This window comes from Myotis lucifugus, unplaced genomic scaffold, assembly GCF_000147115.1.
Source record: "Myotis lucifugus unplaced genomic scaffold, Myoluc2.0 scaffold_140, whole genome shotgun sequence".
Classification (NCBI taxonomy): Eukaryota; Metazoa; Chordata; class Mammalia; order Chiroptera; family Vespertilionidae; genus Myotis; species Myotis lucifugus.
In genome coordinates, this window is record NW_005871188.1 from 1,733,541 (window position 1) to 1,755,055 (window position 21,515).

The 21,515-nt window shown below is 38.8% G+C and overlaps 1 protein-coding gene across 1 annotated transcript in view; it reads left to right on the forward strand.

Annotated features, from left to right (window-relative positions):
* The window catches only part of CPOX (coproporphyrinogen oxidase), an 18,667-nt gene extending 6,977 nt beyond the window's left edge, over nucleotides 1–11,690 (forward strand). The window contains 8 exon segments of the mRNA XM_023758852.1: nucleotides 7–39; nucleotides 41–251; nucleotides 2,138–2,281; nucleotides 2,547–2,657; nucleotides 3,996–4,137; nucleotides 4,968–5,186; nucleotides 8,530–8,634; nucleotides 10,329–11,690. Of these exon segments, the coding sequence (XP_023614620.1) occupies nucleotides 7–39; nucleotides 41–251; nucleotides 2,138–2,281; nucleotides 2,547–2,657; nucleotides 3,996–4,137; nucleotides 4,968–5,186; nucleotides 8,530–8,634; nucleotides 10,329–10,416 (1,053 nt within the window). The 3' untranslated portion in view covers nucleotides 10,417–11,690.
* The last annotated feature ends 9,825 nt before the right edge of the window (nucleotides 11,691–21,515 follow it).

Sequence of the window (21,515 nt, forward strand, 5' to 3'; positions counted from 1 at the left end):
CCCAAGAGCTCGGGGGCGCGGAGCCCCTCGCCCGGGGAGCCCGGGGGAGGAGGAGGACGAGCTGGCCCGCCGCTGCAGGGGCTTCATGGCCTCGCCCGTGACCGACCTGCGCGAGCTGCGAAGGAGGCCGGGCGACATGAAGACCAAGATGGAGCTGCTGATCATGGAGACCCAGGCGCAGGTGTGCCAGGCCCTGGCCCAGGTGGATGGGGGCGCCGGCTTCTCCGTGGACCGGTGGGAGAGGAAGGAAGGTGAGGAGGTCGGCGCCGAACGGGAGGTGAAGCTGGGCTGAAGGGGTCGGGCTTTAGTTTGCTGCCGTAAAATGACTCGGAAGAGGGTGTGAGAGTAGGAAAGGGGGACCTGCCAGGTAAAAAGGGAACCGTTACAGAGATTGGCACCGAAAGGGTCTTCAGCCCTCTTCTTGCAGGTGTGGAACCAGATGTGCTGTCACGCTAGCCCTGGGCATTTCAAAATCTTTGCAATTTTTTAATGGCGTTTTTTCGTAGAGGTCTTAGGGTTATTTTAGCCAACAAGCGTGGATGTCCAAATTTGTCATTGCGCATAGATTTCCCCATATTTCATCTCTTTTTCTTGGTGTATTTATACCTTCCCCCCCTTTGGAAATGGAACGAGAAACTTGGCTCCTCTTTGCTACGTGCCAGCCAGACTCCTCCAGCTAAGGGTGTCATTGTGTGATGTCACTCACACAAGTTGCACAAGAACTATTTGATTGGTTTGTCAGTAGTTCCACAAAATGCACCAGGCTTGAACCCACCCCCCCACACATACCTTGATCATAAACTTGAAGGATTTCTGGCTTTTCTACAGCAACTTCTTATCAGCTGGTTTGGGGCTGTGATCCTGCCACATTTATATTAAGTGAAGTTAAACCTGGTTTTCATAGTGTTTTCCATCTTGTAATGTTTTCAAGCGAAGGCCATTGAACCAGGATACAAAACCTCAAGTACTAGACTAGCTGTGTGACCTTCTGAAGGTACTTAACTTTTTTTTTCCTCTGTTTCCTCACCTATGAAATAATATATGAGGGTATTGTAAGGATTAAATGAGGTAAATATATGTAAGTGCTTAAAAAAGCAGGAAACAAATGTGTTCTTGGAGAAGGTGTTTTACATTTCTGTGCCTCAGTTTTCTTATTTGTAATATACAGTTGTACTGGATCATCTAATGTCCTATCCAGCTCAAAGAAGTCTTAGAAGTAAAACAAGCTAAACATGAATCTTTATGACAGCTACTCTTGTAGTAACTCTAGTGTTTTAAAAAACAAACAGACCGGCTACTAATAGTAAAGCTCATATACATAAATGTACTGGGTCTCACTCAATTTAGAGTTCCAAATCCCCAAGTGATCGAATACTGTTTTTTAGTTTCCTGTAAACAAAACGAAAAGACAAACACTAAGAAAAAAACAATTGAAACAATATGGAGCTCTTAAATTCAGTAATAATAAAAGTTTTCAAATATATCCATTCCTGTTTTTAACCTTAGTTTTCTCTCATATATCATAACCAAAGCAGTAGTATTTGAAAGGAAAATGTTCTGGTGATTTATTTTATTTCATTTTATTTATTTTTTTGTTGTTAATCTTCACCCAAGGATATTTTTCCCATTGATTTTTAGAGAGTGGAAGTGAGGGGGAGAGACAGAGAGAGAGAAACATGGATGTGAGAGAGACACATCGATTGGTTGCCTCCCTCGTGTGCTCCTCCGTCAGGGATGGAGCCTGCAGGTCAGGGATGGAGCCTGCAACCGAACTAAATGCCCTTGACCGGAATCCAACCGGAGACCCTTCAGTCCGTAGCCCAATGCTCTAACCACCAAGCAACCGGCCAGTGCGCAGTGTTTTACTTTAGATGACGGCATAAAAATGTAGAAGAAGTATTCAATTATGTGATTTGAAGAAATGATATGTGCCTACTATCAGTAGCAAATGTCATAAAGCTAAGCTAATTATCTAATTTTATTGCACCTGAAAATGATAAATATACAGATATTGAAAATAGAGGAGGAGAATAAGTCCCAGTCCCATCACCTCTTGCAAGGGTGTGTTGTTTTTTTTCAATTTTGCATTTTATTTTCTGTTTTTCATTCTTTGCTCATTTTACATTTCTATAAACAGGAGGTGGGGGCATCAGCTGTGTACTTCAAGATGGGCATGTTTTTGAGAAGGCAGGGGTGAGCATTTCTGTCGTTCATGGACATCTTTCTGAGGAAGCAGCAAAGCAAATGAGAAATAGAGGAAAAAATCTGAAGACTAAAGATGGTAAGCCAGTCTCAGTTGCCTTTAGTAGTTGCTGCAAGCTGTTCTTGCCCACAGGTTTTATTTGTAAAATAAATATTGCTTCTGTAAAAAGCCATTTGGGTGCATATGTCCCATAAGCATGTTCACGATTACTTTTTTTTTTTTATTATATTTTAAGAAACAAATTAAAAAGCAGCTTTTGAAAACTGATCCCAAAACCATGTTGGGGGTACTTTGTATCAAGCCAAGTGATTGAGAGCAGCTCACTGTGTGTTTTACTTTCCAGGTAAATTGTCATTTTCTGCTATGGGTGTGAGCTCCGTTATCCACCCCAAGAATCCTCATGCTCCTACCATCCATTTCAACTACAGATACTTTGAAGTAGAAGAAGCCGATGGTATGTATGTCTGGAGCTGTGGAAAGTACTACTGTGCCAAATGTGTATTTAAAGGTAGAGGACATAACATCTAACAGCGAGAGAGAATAAATACAATTTTAACTAGGTTTTTCAGGAGCCATATGATGGCTTATTCCTTAGCAGGTGCAATGGATTATGCACTGGACATGAAAACGGGATTGGCTCAACTCTGGTTGCTCCATATTTCCTCCTACACAGAAGGAACAATTGAATGAACCTGAGCTTAAAGTGCACACAGGGTTCTTTGCAAATATAAACCCACCCAAAGGAAAACCTCGTGTGCAAGATTAAGTTGAAATTGAGAACTTGCTTTTGGAAAATATCTTCCACATGCATAACTTTGCTAGTCACCAGTGCACTGTAGGATGGGATGCACTTGATCCTGCCTCATTATGCATGTGTAATTCCAGCCTAGGAATCCCGTTAGCTGAGCCAGCTCTTACACCTGTCAGAGCGCCTGTGCAGTGCCACGCTACTCCTCTTCATGTCTCTGTAGGTGATGGCATTTAAAGTCAATGTATTTAACTTTTCATTTTGAAGTTGCTTATGTTTAAAAAATTGGCAACTGGTACTGACAATCTATAGACCTAACTAAGCACATGAAATAGTTATTCTCAAACTATTTGAGTTGTCTCCCTCAGCAAGTATTTTTCCCCTTTCTGGGGGGAAGGGGAGATGGTATTTAATATAGGCAGCATAAGAATCTCCTGTTTTTTTGTGTGTTTTGTTTTGTTTTTAAATAAGCTATAGATGCCTGTTTTTAAATAAGCTATAGAACCAAGAGGATGCCGTCCATTTTGCTTTTATTTTATTTTTTTTTTAAATTGTGACCAACAGAGGCATTTTAAGTTTCTCATGTGATTTTAATAGGTAGCCAGAGTTAAAATCTACTGCCTGGTCCACCTGTGGTGTTTGATCATTCCCTGCCCTGTGTATCATTTCCCTGCCTAGTTCTACTCTCACTTTTTAGTTTCTTCTTTCCTGTCCAGGCCTTACAGGCCATTTAGAGCTAATTTCAGTTGGTTTTATTTATTTCTTTCTTTATTTTTTGAGAGAGAGAGAGAGAGAAAGGTGGGAGGTGGAAGAGAGAGAGAGAGAGAGAAAGGTGGGAGGTGGACATTGACTGGGGATCGAACCCACAATCTTGGCATATCAAGATGACACAACCCAGCCAGGGTCCAGTTCAGTGTTTTTGATTATCACCCTTTTCATGCTTAATAAAGTTAGCTGATAAATTAAGTTTGCTAATACAGTGAGTAATGTGATGCATCTCAAAGTCCAGAGTCCAAGTCACATTTACATGTCTTGATTTGGTAGGTAACAAGCATTGGTGGTTTGGTGGGGGAACTGACCTTACTCCCTCGTACTTGAACCAAGAGGATGCCGTCCATTTTCACAGAACTCTAAAGGAGGCTTGTGACCGGCACGGCCCAGATCTCTACCCTAAATTTAAAAAATGGTAGGTCATGATACTTAAAGTATATTTGTTCCTCACTAAATACCATTTTTTAGCTGATGAAGGTTGAACTATTTCATTGCCCCCTAGAATTGGGATACCAGTTTTAAGTGGTTTTCATAAGTTATTGACTTAGGAATATTTGAATGTCTGCAATAAAAACTGGGTAGCAGTATATTCTTTGATTCCAAATGATTTCGAATGTAAACTTTAAGGTGATCTATGTTTGCAAATCCAAGGCTTTTTAATCCTCTGGTGGGAAATTAAATTTTCTTCCCAGGTGAGAATTGTCTCTCTATTGCCATGGCGATATATGAGGGCATAGGAAGGGCTGGAGAACTATTAGGGACAGATGGAAATGTACCAGAGATGTGTGGCAAGGAGAAAGGTGGAATTGGACACTTTGTGAAAGAAACTCTAAAGAAAAAACAAACAAGAGTTGAGAGGAGACCCAGGATGTTTGGTAGGTATGTAATGGAATCTAAGTATAAGTTGCTTCTGAGGGCAGCGACGCCACTTGTTTCAAGATATACAGTATTAAAACTGGGCTGTTTGTTTCTCTTTCACTAAAGGTCTTAATATCCATATTCTTTAGATAGACATGTATCAAATTGCCTACTTGCTTTGCAGATAAAAGTATAAGTATATTCTACACCGGTGCTAATTGCAGGAGATCCATCTAAAGCCCTTTTTTCATTTTCATAGTTGGACAAAGAGTGAGGACACTGCTGGCCTTAGTCAAGGATGGCACTCCAAGTGGAAACACTCACATTGACGTTCATGCCTTTGTTGTTTCCCTCTGATCCCTGATTTGGCCTTGCTCTGTTTTCCAGGTGTGACGATTACTTTTATATAGCCCATCGTGGGGAGCGCAGGGGCATCGGGGGTATCTTTTTTGATGACCTTGACTCTCCATCCAAGGAGGAGGTGTTTCAGTTTGTGCAGAGCTGTGCCCAGGCTGTCGTTCCTGCTTATATTCCCCTTGTGAAAAAGCACCGTGATGACTCATTCACCCCTCAGGAGAAGCTGTGGCAGCAGCTCAGGAGGGGAAGGTGAGTGACTGAAAGGAGAATAAACCGGCTCATTGTGTAACTGGGGAGAGGGGTGGAGCAGCTGTACTAACAGTGGGTGGTGTGCTATCTTGGGCAGATACTTTTTCAGAGTTGTATTAGTACTCACCCTAATTTCTTTTCATAACCAGATGAATAGTAAATGAATAAAACAACATTGTATAACATAGTATTTTAGAAAGAGCAAAGTGTATTTCATTAGTCTACATAAGAGATTCATAGGAGGCATGTAGTAAGTACTTGATGAATTTAATTCAGCCGATTTCTTTTACTTAGGTTTCAAGCAGTACCCTCCAGCCTTATGCCAACATAATGGGTACCATTTAATGTTTTTGCTGCTTTGTAAGTTTGGAATCACACCTTTTTTCATTCGTCATTAAGGTTTCATGGAGGTTGTTTTAATAAAAATAATCATTTTAGAAATTATTTACACTTAATGACAATATTTACTAATTATAGAGTCATTACTATGACTGCCAACCCATATATGAGGCAGTTTGCATCTATTTTTCTCCACAGACTTGTGACTTTGGTGTAATCATTATCATTTTATAGATGATAAAACTAATTCTCAGAAAGGCAAGTTCCTTGCCCAAGATTACACAGCTGGTAAATAAAGATCCCAGATGTGGAACCAGGTTATCATGACTTCAAAACTTGCAGCCTTTCTCATTCATGAAGGAAGTGGTTGAGGCAGGTTTGTGTTTCTTACCATGATACTCACCTTAGCACCCTGCTCTGTGCATTCATTGAGCTTGGTGAGCGAATTTGGGTGATCATCCTGAGATTATCTTCATCTGGGGGGTGGGGGGTATACTTGTGACTCAGCTCCAAAGAATCCACTATTCCGGCTCACAGGAGTTTCTCATTGCCATCTTAATTGCATATATACTGCTGGTCCATGGCTGTAAAATGGGTTTTCTCACTTGTGTTCATTCTGTATCAAGCATATGAAGTGTTGGGCACTTAAGGAGATAACACTAGTGCCCAGAAAAGGTCAACTTAAATAACATTCCAGGTCTAAAGATGTATGTCTGTGTTTATCCTTCTTTGTGACCACCTGTGCTATCTGGTCTCCGTTGATAAACATGGGAAAGTGAGAGTTGATTAACTTTTCTTCTTAGAAATTGCTTACACAATGCATCTGTTTTGGGACATGTTTTTGTTTTCCTATGATCTCTCAAATACACCTTTACTTCTTTCTTTTTTCACTTGACACTTATGTGCCCCTATGGCTAGTCTCTGTGCTGACTACAAAGGTGAGCATAGCATGGACCTGTAAAAACAACTCACAGTTCAGTGGGGAAGGTATACCTAAGAGGATAATTTAAAAAGAAAAAGCAAAATGCTATGGAAAGTACATGGTCTAGTTTTGCATAAGATGTGATATGCAGACACTCATGTGTTTGGAGTTAGAAGTGGGGGGTGTTAGATGAATTTTCTGAGGTGTGGTGGGTGACTCCTCTTCAAGGAGAGCCTCCTTCTACCACCCTTATCTCTGGGCTTCAGATGGCGGTAAACTCTGGGGCGAAAGATACCCTCGCTCTTCTGCAGTTATCAGCACGTCTTCACTTGCTTACAATGCGTTTACAGCCCTATCTGTCTCCTTCAGGGGCCACTCCTCCCCACCTCCGCCCAGAATGAGTTTCCCCTGCAGTGTGACTGCTTCCCTTTGGACTGTACAGTCTTATTTGCAAACTCATTTAGTCTCTTGTCCTCAGTTACTACTATTCTCTCATCAGACCTTGAACTTCAAGTCTTAGAGTCTTCTCCCCCCCCCCCATAGGAGAACAGAAACTAACCATCTTTAACTTACTGCTGTTTTGTTGTATTTTGAGAAAGGGAAACAGGATAAGATTCAGGCATCAGTTAGATTGAAGGAATGGTTCAAGTCCATAGTTCCCAGGCACCTCAGAGAAGAGTAATGTATAGAAAGAATCAGAAAGAACAGATGTAAGTGGAGCCTGGTGGGAGTCAGAGAGGCTAATGTAGGGATAGGGACATCATTCACTCAAAAAAGGAAACAGTAGGGGATCCTCCAAAAAGCTCATTTAGGGAGCTCCTTACACAGTTTTTGACAAAGACATCAATACAAATTAGAGAACCAGTCATTCCTTAAATAATGTTTCAGAAAGGTAATATCAGGCAGGGGTGGAAAAGGGCTGAGAGACTGAAATTCTTAGAAAGAAGTTAAGATTCACTTAAATTATATTTTGAAACAGGCATAAGATATTAAATAGTTATTAGTATGCAAAATGGAATCAATAATAAATGGTGAGGACTAGAAAGGGATTCATGGATATAATTTATTTTAATTTTCTCAGAACCTTTGGCAAGTTTGCACACACAAAAGCACATTCTAAAAATTGAACTACTCCAGGATTCTAGAAGAAATTTTATTCTATGTGTGATTAGAGAGTAACATGGACAAAAAGGAATATCTGAGGAAGTTTAGACTAAGAGAGTAGTTTCTGACAAGTTGAGAAATGATCTGAAAGGGGTACTATTTATTGACATTTTCAGATTTATGGATCATTCTAAATTATTTTGGGTAGTAGAACTTATTTTTTTTAAATTGGGGAGAAGAGACCCTTTTACAAAGGATCCCATGATGTTAAAGGCAATTATATTTTTAAGCTAGACAGAGTTTACATCTGACTCTGGCCGTTAATGGAAAACTAATGTACTAAACCAAGTTTTCATTGATGCTAAGGGTATTTTTCTAAGCAAATAAAATTGAGCACTGCAACTCAACCACTGCCTTTTATTATGATTGCCATGAATCCGCAGGAAGGCTGATTTATATCACTGCTTGTTAATGCTATTAACTACTTCAATAAAAGGGAATATCTAGAATATATGAGGAAATGTTAATAGATTGCTGTTACCTGCATTTGGACTTTTAATTACAGGTTTGCTGCCCTGTCTTAGTACTTGTGAGGTATAGGCAGTGAAATGAAGTCTTTGGCTCTGAACTGTCTCAGACTGTGGGGGAGGCCCAGAAGGAGTCATGCCATTTCTTTTTCATGATTGTTGTGCCTTCAGGTTCTCAGCCTTGTGTTCATTCTTTTTATTTATTAGAAAACAACCTCCTTGTTTTATAATGGCTCTGTGTTGGGGCCGAATCTATGTCCTATTGTTTGTTGGATAGAATACCCTTTTATTTATGCCTGTCCAGATGGAGAAAACTCAACTGACTGTAGACTTGTGTCAGTTCCAGCTGATTGGGAGGGTGGGCAGGAAGAAGTCCCCCCTTTAAGTATTCATCATGGGCTAAGAAAGATTTTACTCAGACCCTTAATGTTGTTTGATGTCCATATGTCAGGTATGTGGAATTTAACCTGCTGTATGATCGGGGTACAAAGTTTGGCCTCTTCACTCCGGGATCCAGGATCGAAAGCATCTTGATGTCTTTACCTCTGACTGCTCGGTAAGAATAACTTGTCATAATAATTATCCCCCTACCCCGAGCCCTCAGCCCCCACCAAACATGAACGTTAACACTACAGATCTCTTACCCAGAGGCGTCACTGGTTTTGACTTTGCTGCTTTTATTAAAAAATCAGAGTCAAATCATTAAGGAAAATCAAATTGGATATTTTAAGGGGTATAAGGGTGAGTGATACAGCTTTGTGTGTGAGAGCAGGAAAAGGATAGAGGGAGCAGGAGGACGGGGGTGATGATGTCTAAGGGCCGGATTATCCTTGCCTGGGTAGTTTTCCAGGAAAACATATCAACTTCTAAAACTTAATTTTATTAAAAATGATTGCACATGTGAGGAAATGTCTTACTCTCCCGTAGGAAGTATTAAGCTTGTTTGAAAGTATGAGGTGCACAGCATTCTCTCTGTGTTTTCCATGCTGCTGTGGTGAGCTAGCTTCTTAGAGGTGAATTGAGTCTGTGTGGGGAATTTTACAGACGGATATATTCACATTGGTGCTATTAGGTTAATAGAGATCTACAACCGACTTTGTTGCTTTTAAGAAAATGAGAATGATGTGTGTCAACACTGAAATAGAAAAGATCAGAAAGGAAACAGAGTTATCATTGTTTGTTTTACAAGAGATAGAATCTTTTTTCTCCATGAATTTAAATGTCTGAATAAGAATTGAACTACTGGATGCCATTGACAGTCTGCCTTGCCTCATTCTGCTGTTCTGATCTAGCCTTGTGAGTGCAGTACCCTCTGTGGTTGTCATGCCTTCACAAAGGCATTGGCTGTCTTTGTCTAACTATTCTTTAGGGATCTTCTGTCCTTGGTTAGAAGATCGCGCACATCACTGTTAGGTGTTCCTGCCACTGGAGAGATGAGAAGTGAGTGAGAAGTAAACATGACCATTAGGCCTCTGGTGGTCAGCCTGATCACTCTGGCCCCTAAGTATAATGCATATTCCAAGCAGATGTGGGTGAATTAGAAATCACCGCCTTGCTCACTTGAGTAGCATTAACACAACAGGTCACTTTTAGCTTCTTATAATCTATACTGGGGGGTCTGTAAACTTAAGACTGCAGGATAAGTCCAAGTCCACCAAAAGGTGTGCTTTTGTACAGACCTTGAGCTAAGAAAGGATTTTACATTTTTAAAAGGATTTATTAAAAGCAAAAAATATGAAAGAGATCATATGTGGCCCCACAAAGCCTAAAGTATTTATTATGTGGCCCTTTATATTATCTGATGTATTATTTACTTTAATATTTTTACTTTAATGTATTATTATTGAGCTTATCAGTGATTTTTGAAAGCAACCTGTTTTTTCTGAGAGAGAATCTATTTAAAAAGGCATGCCAATATTGTTGCCATAAATAGAAAGTAACACAAAATAAATGTGTAAGTATGAGGTTAGAACTTTACGAAACCCTAATTTATAGTAAAAGTGTATTTTCCTTCTGGGATATTAGCCAAAGTGTGCTCAGGAATTAAGAAATTTTATTTCTTTAGCAACAAATATTTTTAAAAAGCCTGGTGGGTGAAAGGCATATTAGGCACAGTGGAGACAAAGAGGTATGAGACATTTTTTACTGTTTTAGAACTTTATTTTTCATTTATCTTAAGTAAAGAGGTATATGTGTTGTTTATTATTTTTTTATTATTACATTTTTTGCTTCTGTTTTGGGTGTACACAGATGGGAGTACATGCATTCACCCTCAGCGAACTCCAAAGAAGCAGAGATTCTGGAAGTTCTTCGCCATCCAAGGGATTGGGTGCATTGACAGAGGTGAAGCAGCCGCCCTGGGGTCTGGGGACACAGAACGTGTGCCCCACGTGTGCCCCCACTCCACTGGCCGGCACCGTGGCCGCCCTGTGGCAGTTAGTCACCTATGTCTTGAGCCCCAGTCTTCATTCTGGAGCCTGCCTCCCTGGCACCATAGGTTTCCGTTGGATGCTGTCAGTGATGGGTGAGGTGACCACAAGTCCATTGGTTGACATAAATCTCATTTATACTTTTAGAATCATTTTATATGACTAGTTTACAAAATATGACATTGGGTTTTCTGTATTGAGTTAAGGGAATCTAAATATTGTAGTTTGTATCAGGAGAACTTCTCATGTTATTTTTATTTCTTATATTTCTTTAAAATTTTAGTTTCTGCCATAAAAATCTGTTATGGGATAAATTTATTTTCATTAATTGAATGAGATTGAGCTTATCAGTGATTTTTGAAAGCAACCTGAAATGAAGGTAAAAGTTTTGCTTTGTCGTTCCTGAAGTTTCTTTAGTCATAATGTATGTATGTCTGTATCTTGCTGTAGAAATCATAATATTGTAAAATGCTCATTTTTATATAATGATAGATATTTAGGAACACTTGAAATTTTCTTAATCTCTACATGTGTTACAATTTAGTGATTACCTGTGGTTGTTAACTCTCCATCACTGTTATTTCAAAAAGGGACATCTAAGTTGTAATTTTTATTTTTGTAAAACTAGAATTTGTTATCTGCCCTTTTGAATGTGAAAGCTTATAACCATACATTCTGGTATTTAGAATTTTCTATTCCAGACAGTTCTATATGGAAATTTAAACTAAAAAAAAAAAAAAAAAAAAAATCCTGGGGATGTTATGAATATAGGAAATGTTTCTCGTTTAGTGAGAAACATTTTCCTTCTTTAATTAAAGTAAGCATAAATGTTATGAGTGTGAGAAGCATGTAGGCATTTTATAAATATTTTTTCTTGTAAGATGGACTAGTTGAAATTGTTCTCTTTAAATGAGAGATTCTGTAACTCATATTTGCTTTTAAGATAAATTCACAAAATTCTTAAAATTGGCTTCTTTGTTCACATAATAATATGAAAGTTTTTTTAATTCATAATATATTGAAGTTTGTAAGGAATATTATCTTCCTACATACTATTAAGCATTATCTTGGAACATGTTGAATGTATGTGACTGTGTGACTCTTTAGGGCTGGAAAATGTATGAATTCTTTAATTGTCTTACAACAGATCTACTGATTAAATTTTATTATGGGATATGGTTTACAAATGTCCGTATTTTTCACTTTTTTTCAGGATAATATACACAGGGAAGACAAATATTTCTTAGTTCCAATACCATAGTTCCTCACCTAAATATTTGAGCCTCCCTAAATATGACTTTTGCACTCAAATTCTCATAGCAGCTTTATACACAATAGCCAGGAATAGAAATAACACAAATGCCCTTCAGCAGGTGAGTGGATAAAGAAAGTGTGTTATAGCCATGTTAAAATACTACTTAGTAATGAGAAGGCATGGCTTGATAAATGCAACAACATGGATGAATATTTAAAAAGCATAATGCCAAGTGAAAGAAGCCAGACACAAAGAGCACTCACTGTATAACTACATTGAAATTTTCTTAATCTCTATGTGTTACAATTCAGTGATTACCTATGATTGTTAATTCTCCATCACTAAAAAAAGTCAAAACTCTAACAACAGAAAGCAGATCAGTGGTTGCTAGGGGCTGGGGCTGGGGATGGAGCTGGGAAATGGATTGTGAAAGGGAACAAATGAATATTTTGAGGTGATGGAAATGTTCCATATATTGATTGTGACAGTGGTTACCAAATTGTATACACTTATCAAAACTTACTGAACTTCACACTGAAAATCATAGAATTTTATTGTGTATATAATTTATACTTCAACAATGCTGATTAAATTTCAAGACCCCTAATATAGGCATGTTCAAATAAACCTCAGTTTACCTTTTACAATGAAATGTCCTTTTATCATATAGATCTGCTAGCATTTTTACTTGTATTGAGGACTATTGGGGTCTGGGCATTGGACTAAGATAAAATTTCAAAAATTTTCTGTGTATATCAGTTTTCCATACCCTTTGATGTATTTCTCTTACAGATGAGATGGGGGGCGGGGGAAACATAATTGCATAACTACTGGGGAAAAAGATCATTCTGCTGTTACTCAAAGTAAATTTCTCCTTCAAGTTTATATTGATGTCTATTCTGAATCTATAGAGGCCCAGGGTGTACTCCCAAATGGCCTGAGCACCTGAGTGCTGCTCTTTCATATGTCTGTTAGTGGTCAGAAGGGATGGAAGTTTTGTGGGGGGATATACATGCTTTGGAACAAATTTCTAATCACTACTTTCTATCAGTATACTCCGCCTTCCCACCCATTGAACTCAATGTTTGAATTAGAAAACTGCATGCTAACGAGCACCAGATTAGAAGATCAAGAAATGTGTTTTCTTATGACTACGTATCCTTCCATGTGTCTTTTGTTGTTACATTCAAGGCTGGAATCATCTGCAGGTTTTTTAGTCACATCAGTGCCCGGGCTAGACCACTCGAAGGCTAGGCTCAGCTTAGACTCAGATTTCACCAGGTGAGGTAGGTATGCACGGTTGCCTTTTGATCCAACCCCAGAGGTTAGGTAGTGTCACTCTCCACATTCCACTAGTTAAGTGAGTTACTAAGCCAGCTCCACATTCAAGGGGAAGGGACTAGGCCTTACTTAACTCAATGGCAGGAGTGCCAAGGAATTTGTTGTAATCTTGGAAACCAACACATAGCCTTTCACACCCAAAACCACAGAAGCGACTTGCCTCTTTTCCCTTCCTCATTGTCCTAATAAAATCCTGCTGAGTCTACCTTTGAAATGCTTCTTGGTTTCCTTCCTCTGTTCACTGCCACCACTATTGTATTATCCCTGCCACAAGTATTAATTAAATTTGCTCCTTCCCAAAGAAACACATAAAATTTCAATTTCATAATAAACCTAAATTGTCACAATTAAGTTGGTGAAGCATAAACATTTACAAATGTCTTGAATAAATCCTGAATTTAGTATTGTTATCTGAAACCAGAGCATAGGTCATACAATATAAAACCTTATAGACCTATTTCTACAGGTGGTTTAATACCAGGTACACATTAGCATAGGCTAACAGAGCAAGATAATTGAATTGCATTCCATCTTCCAATCAATGTTCTTTGTTTTGATTCTAAAAGTTAACTCATTCATAAGTATTTTAAAGAATCCTTCACCAATTAATTCCCATTCATAAACACATGTTTGAACATAAAACTTGGCATAATCTAATGCATCATGGTTTCAGTGAGTTTAATGAGTTTCAGGGAGTTGACACAAATACAGTCATTTGGCTTTGTAGTCATTTACAGTTGCAACATTGGCTCTGTCATGGACTCATTTACTTATGAAATGGTTGGGGAGGTATCAACTTAAAGTTTACAAATAAGATTGTACCAGTTGAATGCCTCTATTAACAGCAAGTGAATAATCCTATGTAATAAAAGCCTAATATGCTAAGTGTCCAGTCGTCCGGTCAACCAATCAAAGCATAATAAGCTAATGTTATTCTAAGGTTGATCAACAGCTCGCTATGACGTGCACTGACCACCAAGGGGCAGACGTTCCGACCGGTAGGTTAGCTTGCTGCTGGGATCCAGCTGATCAGGACTGAGCAAGATGGGCCAGACATGCCCTGGAACCCTCCCTGGCTGGCCAACCTCCCATGTCCCTCCCGGCCCTGATCATACACCAGTAGGTTCCAGCGGCCTGGCCTGCACCCTCTCGCAATCCGGGCTGAGGAACCACCCCTCTCCAAGTGCACTGGGCCTCTAGTGCATTTATAAACAAAAGTCTTAATAGTGATTTATGCTCAGGTCTGGTCAAAGTTGTTCCCATTGTCTGATTTGATGAGGCAGCCAGAAGCTTTTAGAATGTTCCAAGCCTGCTGCTTGGCATCCTTCTAACTGTAGAAATAATATGCAAAACTGCAACCCCACTTATCAATTTCTTATAGTTCAAGTTGTAATTCAACTGAAAAAATAATTCAATAGATACCCTCAAAAAATAATCATTTAAAATTTTAAATATCTACATCAATATAAACTTAATAACTTATGCTGAAAGTTTTAATTCAGGTGTATTTGATCTTATATACTATTCAACATGAATAATGTGAGTATTTCTAGAAAGCAATAAGGACCCACTTTTCATTTTACCTCCTCCCCCCACTTTTTCAGTAATGTGCGGGAGATATGGGATCTTCCCTAGAGCAGCAAGTCTTCTCCCAGACACTCTAGCATGAGGAGCGGAGACCAAGCCATCCCTGCTGTGCCAAATCAGAATCCCAGCTCACAGAATCTGTGAACACAATACAATGGCTGCTGTTTTATGTCACCTAGCTGGGGCAGCTTGCTAAACAACAATAGATAATTGGAACAGGTTAACGGCCCTTAACAAAAAAGAGGAGAGCAGTTTTGACGAGCTTTATATGCCTGCTAGCTGCCAGTATTTAGAGATGTGAGTCTGAGGCTCATGAGAGAAGTTAGGTCTAGAAACATATATTTACCAATTATTTGTGTAAAGGTGCTAATTGAAGAAGTAGAAGGCGAGCTGTCTGATGACGTTCATGCAGATTAATAAAGGAGAGTCAAAGACTGAACTGGGGCCAGAGAAATGAGCTTGGAAAAAGGTGTGAGGGAAGGAGGCCAAGAAGCAGCTCATTGAATAAATGGCATAGAAACAAAGGAAATTAAAAGGGGCAAGTTGGGTGTGATTATAATAAGGGTTAAAACATTACAGTAGCTGTGCTTCTATAAATAGAAGATATTGAAATAATACATGCTATATATAATATATTCGATAAATCAGGCATTAAGTTCAGATTTTTAGAAATGATCCTAGTCTTTAAATTAGCAAGGTCTTCTTTGGTACTAAAATGTAGGTAATAAAATTATTTCCACTGCATACGTGGTGTCTCAAGTTTCTCAAATTGTGAAATTCTTTAAAGAACCAGCAGGTGGAGCACATTTACTTGAGAAAGTCTAATTCTGGATTTCTGTTTTGTTTTTTAGCGGGGTAGGGTGGGAGTGGAGGAAGAAACAGTGAAGAGAAGTGAACGGGGGAAAAGGGGGAGGAAGGAGCCGGAGAGGGTGAGAGAGAAAAGGCCAGGAAAAAGTAGAATGAGTAGGAAAGAAATGAAAGAGAACTGTTTGACATCTCTCCTTCACTGAATTATGGTATAGTTGGATGATTATCTGAAGGAGTTATTACATATTTAATCAAGCACTGTTATTTTTTCCATCACCATTTATTGACTCTATTCCCTCTTCCACCTCTACCCACCCCCAATCACCACATATTGTCCATGACCAGTAGTTCTCTCTCTTTTTTTCTTTTTGCTCAATCCCTCCACACACACCCAGAGCTGTCTGCCTGCTCTCTATGAGTCTGTCTCTATTTTGCTTGATAGTTCAGTTTGTTCATTAAATTCCACATATGAGTGAAATCATATGGTACTTTCTCTGAGTGGCTTATTTCACTTAGCATAATGTTCACACTGTTAATTTTAGTATGATGTTTATATCTTGTCAAATGTCAAATGGCTCATGTTTCATTTCTCTCTTTATTACAGAGAGATTCTGAAGTTGGCAATGTTTACAATCCCAATAATGTTGAATGTCTAAGGCAGGGGTCTTCATCTGAGTTCCTAGGGAGTTCCTGAACTGCGAATTAGTTGCCTGAAATCATGAGAAAGCATATACTGTATATATAATTTTGTATGCTGATCGCATCCCCTCCCCATAAATTTCTATCTTAAGAATTTCCCCAGAGCACAGGATGGGACTGAAAATAGGGAGTTTCTTGAAAATGAGCTCCTTAATGGGGGCTCTACACCATCACCCATCCCCTTCCTCCAAGGGAATTTTGTTCTCCGGATGGGCAGGAGATGCAAGGACTATTTTCTAGAAAACTATTTTCCAGAATAGTTCTAGAGAGGGGGGAAAAAAGGGCAAAAACAAAACAAATTCTTTACCGCTAAGAGCTTTAGTGTTTTCATCATGACAGTGGTTCTCAACCTTCCTAATGCCGCGACCCTTTAATACAGTTCCTCATGTTGTGGTGACCCCCAACCATAAAATTATTTTTGTTGCTACTTCATAACTAATTTTGCTACTGTTATGAATTGTAATGTAAATATATGATATGCAGGATGTATTTTCATTGTTACAAATTGAACATAATTAAAGCCTAGTGATTAATCACAAAAACAATATGTAATTATATATGTGTTTTCCGATGGTCTTAGGCGACCCCTGTGAAAGGGTCATTCGACCCCCAAAGGGGCCGCGACCCACAGATTGAGAACCGCTGCACCGTGAAATGAATAGCTCTTTTCTTTGCTCCCCTCTCATCCACTTCAACCCCCAGAGCTTTCAATCCAATTATTAGTGCCTCTTTAGAAGAATGTATCATCAGATATTTGAAGGAAAAATCTCCAAATAGGAAAGAGAGAAAGTGAGAGAGAGAGAACAGACAGACCTCTAGTTAATATCCTTAGATAGATATAGATTAAACTTGTTATTTAGAAATACAGAGATAAACAGAAGGTAGATCTAATAGATTTTTAAATGGTTGTTTTTGGAGCTCAGAACTGGGAGTGGATAAAAATGGGACAGATATTACTGGTTTTCGTTATAAGCCTTTACTACTTCTTGAATTTTTAAGACTGTAGGCATTTATTAGATTAATAAAATATTAGGAAAAAAGGCCATGGACTTTTTCTTAAGATCTCAAAATATTGTTTTCATTATGCACATTTTCCCATCACATTGCTTGTTTTTTAATCAGAAAGAATTTTCCATTTTGTCACATTAACTTTTTTATCATGAGTTGCCATTACTTTATCACTGTTTCTAAAAACCTCTTCCTGTTTTTAACCTCATTGTTAAGATTAATTAAATGCAAGTTACCTTCTAAATAGGTCTACCTTGAAAAGATCAGATATGCTCAGAGAAAATAATTATTTAACAGATTCTAATAATTCTTCAAGGTCCACAGAACTTCATGTGTGACACTCAAGTATTTTTTTCTGCCTATGCTAATAAGTAAAATTATTGTTCATAAAATTCAAACTGTTTAGTCACAGACTTCATACCCATCAAGTACAAGGGGAAGGTATTCCAGAGAATGGGTGCTGGATGATGTCCCATGTGTGTGACCTCTTCAAAGTTCTTGTTTGGCAATTTAGAAGTTACATGGAGATCAATGACCATCTAACGACTTGACCATTGTTTCTTGGGTTATGTCTTCTAAACATAGCAGCCCTCTAGCTCAACCACAAAGGCATCTCATGAGCTATAGAGGAACTTGAGCATATTTGTGCTTGTGAAGAAACCTAAAAAAAAAAAAAAAATCAGTTTTATAGCTCTACTTTGTTTTCCTCAAATGATATTTTAGTGATAATCTGAAGGACTTGCTACCGATGGCTGAAAAACCTCAATGTGGCTTGGTCATCACTAGAATAGGGAAGTAAAAGGAAAGTTACCCAATTAAAGAACAAAACCTCACAACCCCTCACTTTTCCCATTGGTCCCCTCAAAATTAGAGGAAGTTTGGTGGAAGGATGAGCCAACCTGATACTTGGAGAAGATATCTGGCCTCCTCCCTGGACGATCACACAATCTATGTGCTGCCACTGCTATGACTTTGTTTCAAGGTCAGATTGGTGGAGGTACGGCCCAGGTGAGCAGAGAGATAAGACTGAAAGACGCTTTCTGGGAAAATGAGTTACAAGTTGAGTTACAAGCTTCTTCTTCGATGTTGTTACATGACTTGGTTTTCACCCTGGCCAGGCTCTAGTGTGAGCAGGTAGGGTGGAGTCCTCTCATTCTTACTCTACTTTTGTGGTGTAACTTTCTGAGTTCACTGTTGTTTGTTCCTCATAATTTTTTAGTGCCTTGTGATAATCTTAGATAAAGTCAGAAATGGATTAATTCCTATTATTACCATAGCATGAGATTGTACCTGAATTTTTATTAATTAAAAAAAAGATTTAGAGTTAGAAGTATACACATTTTGAAAATTATACAGGGTGAGGCAAAAATAGGTTTACAGTTGTCCATATGGAAAATAATGCAATTAATACTAGTAAATAGTAATGCAATAAACTGTGTTTCGCATACTCACAACTATAAACCTACTTTTGCCCTATCTGTATGTAGAAAGATAACATAACATCATGTTTTCATTATTTATATTTCCTATCCTTGGACCCCTTATTCTTTTCCTATCAGAAAACATTTTAAATTATATAATTATATAATCATAAAAATTTAGGTGGCCATATTAACACAAAACTGCTTTCCCCTTTTTATATAACACCTTTTTTTTTAGTGTGCAGTTTTTGGTTCTTGCTTACATTCTGTAGTTTGATGTTTTATCCTCTGGATTCACTTTAATATTTTCTGTTCTGTTGCTAAAATACTTTTCACACACTTGAACTTTTATTGCACATCTTCTTATTATTTTTATTTTATTTTTTAAATCCTCACCCTAGGATATTTTTCCATTGCTTTTCAGAGAGAGTTGAAGAGAGAAGGAAAGAGAGAGAGAAATACAGATGTGAGAGAAACACATCAATTGGTTGCCTCCTGCACGTGCCCCAACCAGGGCCCAGGCTGGGCAGGAGACTGCAACTGAGGTACATGCCCTTGACCGGAATCAAACTCGGGACCCTTCAGTCTGCAGGTTGATGCTTGATAGAGCCAAACCAGCTAGGGCTATTACACATCTTTTTAAATTCCATGTCACTTATTATCTATATCCTCCCAACATTTTCTTCTTAGCTTTGGATAATTCATATGTCCCTTCCTTATACGTGGAAATCTAAATCTAGCCTTATGTAATTGCTTCAAATGATGAGAAGCTATTTATTTATTTTTTTATTTGTACTTTTAAGGTATCCTAAAAAAGGAATTAAGGTGATTTATAAAAACACAAACAATATATTGAAATGATTCAATTAAAGTAAGAAAAGTTAGCAAAGGGAATCTAATATCGGGAAATGAAGACAAAATCAAGGGTGAGGTCAGTACTCAAATGCTTTCCAAATAAAGCCACAGTTTCGTTTGGGGCTATATCTCTGATTTTTGTTTACCAGTTTCAAGTCCCCTCCCTGTAATCTGAATACTACAACTCACTTGTATTAGTCAGAGTTCTCCAGAGAAACTAAACAAATAGGTTCTCTGTCTATCTGTCTGTCTGTTTCTTTACATTAAGAAATTAGCTCACACAGTTACAGAGACTGGCAAGCCCAAAATCAGCAGTTCAAGTCCTAAGGTTGAGACAGGCTGGAGACCTAGGGAAGAGCCCACATGGCAGTAGAAGTTCGAATGAAGGCCACCTACTGCAGAATTTCCTCTTCCTCAGGGGAGATGGGCCTTTTGTTCTATCCAGGCCTTTAGCTGATTGGAGAAGGCAATAGGTTAATATCATTGAAAACCAGCCTCATAGAAACATCCAGAATAATTATTAACTCCATGTCTAGGCACCAGACACAGCCAACTTCACACATACAATTAACCATCACACCACTGAAGCCTGCTCTTTGCTTTAACCCTCCACTTGCTTACCCTCCTTCCCCGCCCCCAACATACCCCTTTACCATTTTTCCCTAATCCACAAAGCTCCTCTTAATCTTTTTTTCTCACACTGAAGAATCTAAAGTGGCCATGAGGCCACAAGTTCATATTTCAAGATTGGGGGGAGGTCTCACCTTTTTGGAGGCCAATGACTGCTAATGAATAGGCACATGGGTTATCTTGGGCTTCTTTCTAACCTCTCCTCCTCCAACAACCCTGCTCAGGGGAGATAGGCCTGCCCCACCCTCCAGCCCTTTATTTACGTTGTTATAGGTCTACCATGAACCACCCCTTCTTCTAAAGGGGTTCGCAGTAGCTTTGCTAGCCTAGCTCACACTTTCTGGGTGCTCAAGAAGCCAGTACACAGGGTTGTGGCTTTAACCATTTACTTTAATCCCTAATGAGGCTGAAGCAATAGGACACGCCCGAGAAAAGTTTCCCAGGCCCTAGAGGTCCAGTGTGTCTCTGCTACTAGAGGGGATCTTGTTCCATTTCTCCACCTCTTAGCTCCTCTGAAGAACAGAGTCAGACCACAGTCGGGGGCTTGGGGAATTCTTGTTGCTCTTCCTGGCAGGGTTCTGAAGTTTGTGAGGAGCAACTCGCTAACTTACTTTCAACAGGGAAAACAAAAACAAAATAAAAAGAAGGCAAATAAGTTGTCATAAGTGACAACACAAGAAATGTTATAGGCAGAGACTCAAATATGAGCCCGTATTGCGATCCCTTTTCCTTATTTCACCAGGCACAGGAGAACCCTAAAATGCACAACCTTCAGTTCTGAAACCACTTGGAATGTTCCTACATGATCTGAGGCCCCATCTCAGACCAGTCGCACCTGTGTGATCCAGGAAAAGACACATACACTCTAATCTTAAGTTACCTCATTGTAAAATTGGGGCGAAGAACAGACACGACTAGTCAGGAAGAAGAATTTAGTCATTTGCACACTGTGCTTGCTCCCCTCCCTGTGGAGAATACAAATGTGAACGTATGTTTCTGTTATGTAGACAGGTGCATCAGTAAAATTGCTTTTCACTTCCTCTGATCAACATCAGCAACAATAATATTTTTTAAGCTAAGAAAATCTGAGTATTCTGATGGAGGAATTTCACTGGAAAAGTGGAAAACAATTGAGTTACAGGTATTAAGTCCTATGTAAAAATATTATATGTTTTATTTGGGAAGGAAATTACATGTTACCCTCTGTGCATTTTAATTCTTTTATTTACCATTGATTTCCTACCTATTGTTTAACGGTTTAAATTTTTTTTTTCCTGTGTAGTCAAGTGCACACCATCGACCCCCTTAGCGTAGCGACAGCATTTTCAAGGATCCCACATCAAACGTGGGCAAAAGAATCTGCTTCCTGGCCCTGCTCGTCTCCTCTCCTTGAGAGTCTGCCCCA